At 42.4% G+C, this 5421-nt stretch overlaps 1 protein-coding gene and 1 pseudogene across 1 annotated transcript; one reads left to right on the top strand and one right to left on the bottom strand.

The window, feature by feature from the left end:
* Positions 1-279: 279 nt before the first annotated feature.
* LOC127188844 (NADH-cytochrome b5 reductase 1-like) lies at positions 280-2057 on the bottom strand (annotated as a pseudogene).
* A 642-nt stretch (positions 2058-2699) lies between these two features.
* On the top strand, positions 2700-2813 carry LOC127188728 (dolichyl-diphosphooligosaccharide--protein glycosyltransferase subunit 4-like; the record flags this gene model as incomplete). The annotated part of the gene is made up of 1 exon (XM_051145091.1): positions 2700-2813. A coding segment is annotated over one exon (114 nt), but the record flags the coding sequence as incomplete, so codon positions are not given.
* Between the last annotated feature and the right edge of the window lie 2608 nt (positions 2814-5421).

Below are 5421 nucleotides of genomic sequence, written 5' to 3'. Positions count from 1 at the left end.
AGCTGGTCCTGCTAGACTTTCTGGCTCTTGGGAAGAAACTGTTCCTTGAGCCTCATCTAGACCTTTTATCACAAGATTAGTCCAGGGAGTGACTTGTCCTTGACCTGCATCTACCATAGCCAGAAGAGTGTTGTTTCTGCAAGCATCCAGATTCCACAAAAGGCTAATGCTCTCAGCAAAGGCATTAGGCCTCTTCTCGAACTAGGAGGAGTTCAAGAATTGACTAGGGACAACTGCACACATGGGATCAGGGAGGCTTTGAGATGCTCAGTAGATGAATCACATCTTTTGTGAATAGCCTGGATTGTCCAAGTTAGGATGACAGGCCAGCTGGACCGTAGGTGGTGGCCCACAGTATGGCAACAACACATCCTCTGCTGGGGCAGGCAGGTGCTCCTGGACCATGTCTGCAGTAACAAAGGGTTTGCTGGAGGTCCAGTCTTCTGGAGGATGGTCCAGAGTGAGCCAGAGCTTAAAGCAATTAGGATATCAGGCCTGCAGTTTCTCTAGGCCCTCATGAAGGATTGTGTCTTTTCTAGTCTTGTTGTCAAAAAGCAAAAAGCACTAGATGGGATCTTTAGGGACTTAGAAGATGATCCACATCACCTGCAGCATTGGGGTGATTCCTGTCCCACCAGCAACCATTCCCAATTTCTTCACAACTTGAAGTTAGGGTGGAGATTTTTTTGTTGGACTGCATGTGAAAATTCCCTTTCCCAGCATAACTGAGCAACCTATTTGGCCTCTGGAATTCCACCACATCAGCAATCTTCAGGCTATCCAAGTACTGAGACATCTTCCCTCCTTCAGGAAATTCGGGGTGCACACCTTTCAGATAAACCTTGATGACCACATAACCTTAGTCTTCATCATTGGTGACAGAAGTGTAAGGCCTGATTACCAGACTGTCATTGATATTCAGGCAGAGAGGAAGACTTGCTTGCCCACAAGCAGCCCCAGAACATGATGGGAGGTAGGCGGGGCAAAACAGAGCCTCCTGGTGTGGCTCACAGTCATCTTGTCTAGCAAACACAGCAGGTACTTCTCATCCAAGTCCTATGGCCAGCAGGATCTTTGGACCAGGTATGTACTCAGAGCCAAGCAAAGCAGAATTTCTTGTTTCAAAGACTTGATGTTCTTGTCATACAGATCTTTTAATTGCTTGTTTAGAGTTACACCAAGATACTGTATATTATTTGTGGCTATTGTGAAGGGTGCTGTTTCCCAGAATTCTACTTCAGCCTGTTTATCATTTGTATAAGGAGGGCTACTGATTTTTTTAAAGTTAATTTTGTATCCACCCACTTTGTTGAAGGTGTTTGTTGTGGTCCCACTTCTCTCTGGGGTGCCGGGACAACACTGGACGCCATGCCTGGAAGGAGGACGTGTTTCTCTCTGGAACATCATGCAAAAGGCTTTGCACAAGATACACTTTGTCAGTCTCATGCCAATTCCTCTGGTGGCACAGTCCACAAGCCCCACAGTTTATCAGCTGTAGGATTTCTCTGGTAGAATTTTTGAGGTCATTTATGTATATAATCATATCATCTGCAAAGAGCAATACTTTAATTTCTTCCTTTCCAAAAATTGTATCTCTTTGGTCTCCTCTAGTTGTCTTATTGCTCTAGCTAGGACTTCAAGTACTATATTGAAGAGATACAGAGAGAGTGGGCAGCCTTGTCTTGTCCCTGATTTCAGTGAAATTGATTTTGGCTATAGGCTTGCTGTATATTGCCTTGGTTGAATTTAGGTATGTGCCTGGTATCCATGGTCTCTCCAAGACTTTTAACCTGAAGGGATGTTTCATTTTTTCAATGGCTTTTTCAGCATCTAATGAGATGACCATGTGGCTTTTTTCTTTCAGTTTCTTTATATGGTGGATTAAGTCCCAATTTGCTGCATGTTTTGTGTTAGAAACTTTTTAGATTTAACATTTCCTTTGACTAATGTATCAATTTCTTCCATATCTTCTATACCTGAGATTCTCTCTTCCATCTCTTAAATTTTGTGGGTGATGCTTGTGTCTATATTTTTGTTCCCTTACCTAAGTTTTCCATCTCTAGCATTCTCTCAGTTTGTGTTTTCTTTATTGCTTCTATTTCCATTTTCAGGTCTTCAACAGTTTTATTCATTTCCTTCACCTGTTTGATTGTACTTTCCTGTATTCCTTTTAAGGGATTTATTTATTTCCTCTTTAAATGCCTCTATCATGTTCATAAGATTGGTCATTTTCTTGTACTTCATCTCTGTTAGAATATCCAGAGCTTGTAGTAAGATAGCTGGGTTCTGCTGGTGCCACATTGCCCTAGCTCTTGTTGATTGTGTTCTTATGCTGGCCTTTAGTCACCTGTTTGCCCCTGGTGTTGGCAGGCCTCTGGTGATCTCTGATGGCAGCAAGCCTCCAGGAAGGCAGATAGAGCTTATTGTCCCTAGTGCCAGCCAGCCTCTGGGGGCATAGGCAAAGCTGTGGGCTTGGAAATGGAGCAAACAGGGCACAGCACTTGTATTTCTTTTAAAAATCATAATTTTGGGTGCAGCCGTAGGGTCAGGGTCAAGTGGAACTGGTTAAGTGAGAGGCTTGCAGGCGCTGTCTCATAGGGGAACCAGTGGAGGCTGGACGGTGGTGACGAGAACCTGGCCTGGTGAGGGCAAGGGGTGTGCAAACTGAAGCTCAGTCCCTCCCCTTGTGCACAGGATGATTGATCACAGACGTGCCGCTCACCATCTTCACTAACATGCTGGGCATGTCGCTTTTCTTGCTCGCGATTCTCTATCACTACGTGGCAGTCAACAATCCCAAGAAGTGGGAATAGAAGTGGAGATTTCTGTGCCCCGGGGTTCCAGGACACAGTCTGAGGCAAGATGGAGGGTGTGAGGGGCCTGCACACTCCCCTTCATCTCTCCTGTCCATCACAGCATACAAAGCAACTACACCTGGACTTTTCCGAACAACTTTTATTTCCTCAAAGTCTTCCTTAACCCTATGGAACAAAAAGCTGCCACTGAATAGGGCCCAGTACAGGGGCTGCTTTCTCTTCTACTCCCTTCCTCCAATACAAAAATATAGATATGTTAAAAGTCATAATTTTGCCTCTTTTCTGGAATTTGTATAACTAAAGAAACATCCTGGCTGCTAGGCAGTAAGAGATGCAACGTTCTCCCAGCCATGACCCCTGACTCATTCATCCATTTACTCCCCTCTACCTAATTCTCATCTTCTCTGCTGGAATCTGTCTGAATGCTGAGGCACTACACACACACACACACACACACACACACACACACACACACACACACGAGCACATGTGCAGACACACACACACACAACTATCCAAGTTTGGCATTTCTTTTACTATTCAAAAGATCACTGCGTCCTGTTTCTGTCCATTTTCATAATATCTGTACCTTTGCAATGGTAAGTAAAAAGCTAATCTTTATAGCCAGAAGATAATAGTAAAAACAGCACCTGGGAGAATTGGCAAAGCTGAGCCTCCTCTCCAAAAAGGAAAGCAAAGAGCATTGATTAGTGATCTCATACAAAACCATATGGGAAAGACATGCCATGAAATAGAGGCACATCCCTCAGTACACACAGCTGGAAATCATGTTAACCCCTACAAAAAGTTTTCAAAAATAGCAGTCAGAACTGTCCCATGGCTGCAGAATTGAGTATTGCGATGATGGTATAATGAGTCCAGCTTACTGCAGGTCACCTAGAAGAAGGGCTGAGTTGAGGGAGCTCCAAAAAGTTCCCTGAGTTTTTCTCAGGAAGGCCTTATCTGAAACAGGAAAACAACAATAAAGGATTGTTAATCAACTAAAAGTTATTCCAAAGGTGCAGCTGTTCTTTTTCCCCAACAGCACAAACATACATAATTGCCCATAAAAGTACCTGCCTAGTGGCTAACACCTTCCTGCCCATGTCCTCTGCAAAGTGCATGGTGTAGGGCATGGGAGCTGATGTCTAGTCCACTGCAACAGTTATTTGCCAATGTAATATTTTCTTTTAAAAATATTTTATATAAATTTATCTTATGGGGATATATGTGTGTGCCTGAGTGTATATATGTGAACCACATATATGCAGGAGACATTGGAGGTCAGAAGAGGCATCAGATCCCCCAGAACTAGAATTGCAGACAGTTGTGAGCCACCATGTGGGTGCTGGGAACCAAACACAAGTCTTCTGCAAGAGCAACAAGTGCTCTTAACGGTTGAGCCACCTCTTCAGCCACAGCATACTTTTTATTCTAGCACTTGGAGCATTTTCTTCCAATTCAAACATAAATTTTTATTTTAGCTTAGAGTTGATTTATATCTCATCACTGTTTTTTCCATATTTGTTACCTTCCCCACACACGCAAAAAAAAGCCTTGTATCAATAGTTGGTATTCAATTTTGTATGTGTCTAAATAAAGGTATTCTATAACCATAGCTTTTATTTCTATGTACTTTGTATAACATTGCCAGGTTCTTTCATCATTAAGCAAATATCTGCATGCTCATTATACGTCAAGGACTGTTGACATTTAGGATATAGTAGTCAACAAACAAAAAGTTATGACCTCTGTATGTATATTCAGAGAACTGATAAATTAGCAAAATACACAGTGTGTTAGGTGATGAATACTACAAAGGAAAATGAAGAAAGAAGGCGAGGTTCAGAGGGTTAGCTAGAGGTAGAGTGCTCGCCTACAGCATGCAAGCTCCTGGATTCAGTCTCCAGCACCTCACATTCTCAATGCATAGGCTGTGTCATGGGGGAGAGGTTGATTCTGGACAAGGTAGTACAGAAAGACCCTTCTGCACAGGAGGCATTTACATGAAAACATGAATGAAGAATACAGCAAGTATGTAGGGGAAGAGGCCTCCAAGCAAATTGTTAATTAGTTCAACTTTTTTGAAATCCATGTTGGTACGGTCTCAGAAGTTGACACAAGTCTAAGAAATGTAAATCTCAACCTCCTGAGCAGAACACCAACAGTTCAGGCTCTAAAATCAACAATTAATAAATGGGACATCATGAAGCTGAAAAGCTTCTGTAGGGCAAAAGACACTGTCAACAGAACAAGGTGATGGCCTAAAAATTGGGAAAAGATCTTCACCAACCTTATATCTGACAAATGGCTAATATCTAAAATATATAAAGAATTCAAGAAATTAAACACCACCAAACCAAATAATCCAATTTTTAAAATGGGGTACAGAGCTAAAAGGAAATTTCTCAACAGAGGAATATTGAATGGCTGAGAAACACTTTTTAAAAATACTCAACATCCCTAGTCATCAGGGAAATGCAAATCAAAATGACTTTGAAATTCCATCTTACACCTATGCAAATGGCGAAGATCAATAACTCAAATGAGAACACATGCTGGCAAGGATGTGGAGAAAGGGAAGCACTCCTCCACTGCTGGTGGG

This window comes from Acomys russatus, chromosome 1 (assembly GCF_903995435.1).
Source record: "Acomys russatus chromosome 1, mAcoRus1.1, whole genome shotgun sequence".
Taxonomy (NCBI): domain Eukaryota; kingdom Metazoa; phylum Chordata; class Mammalia; order Rodentia; family Muridae; genus Acomys; species Acomys russatus.
The sequence above is the reverse complement of the archived record's forward strand: the minus strand, read 5'-3'. Positions and strand labels throughout refer to the sequence as shown.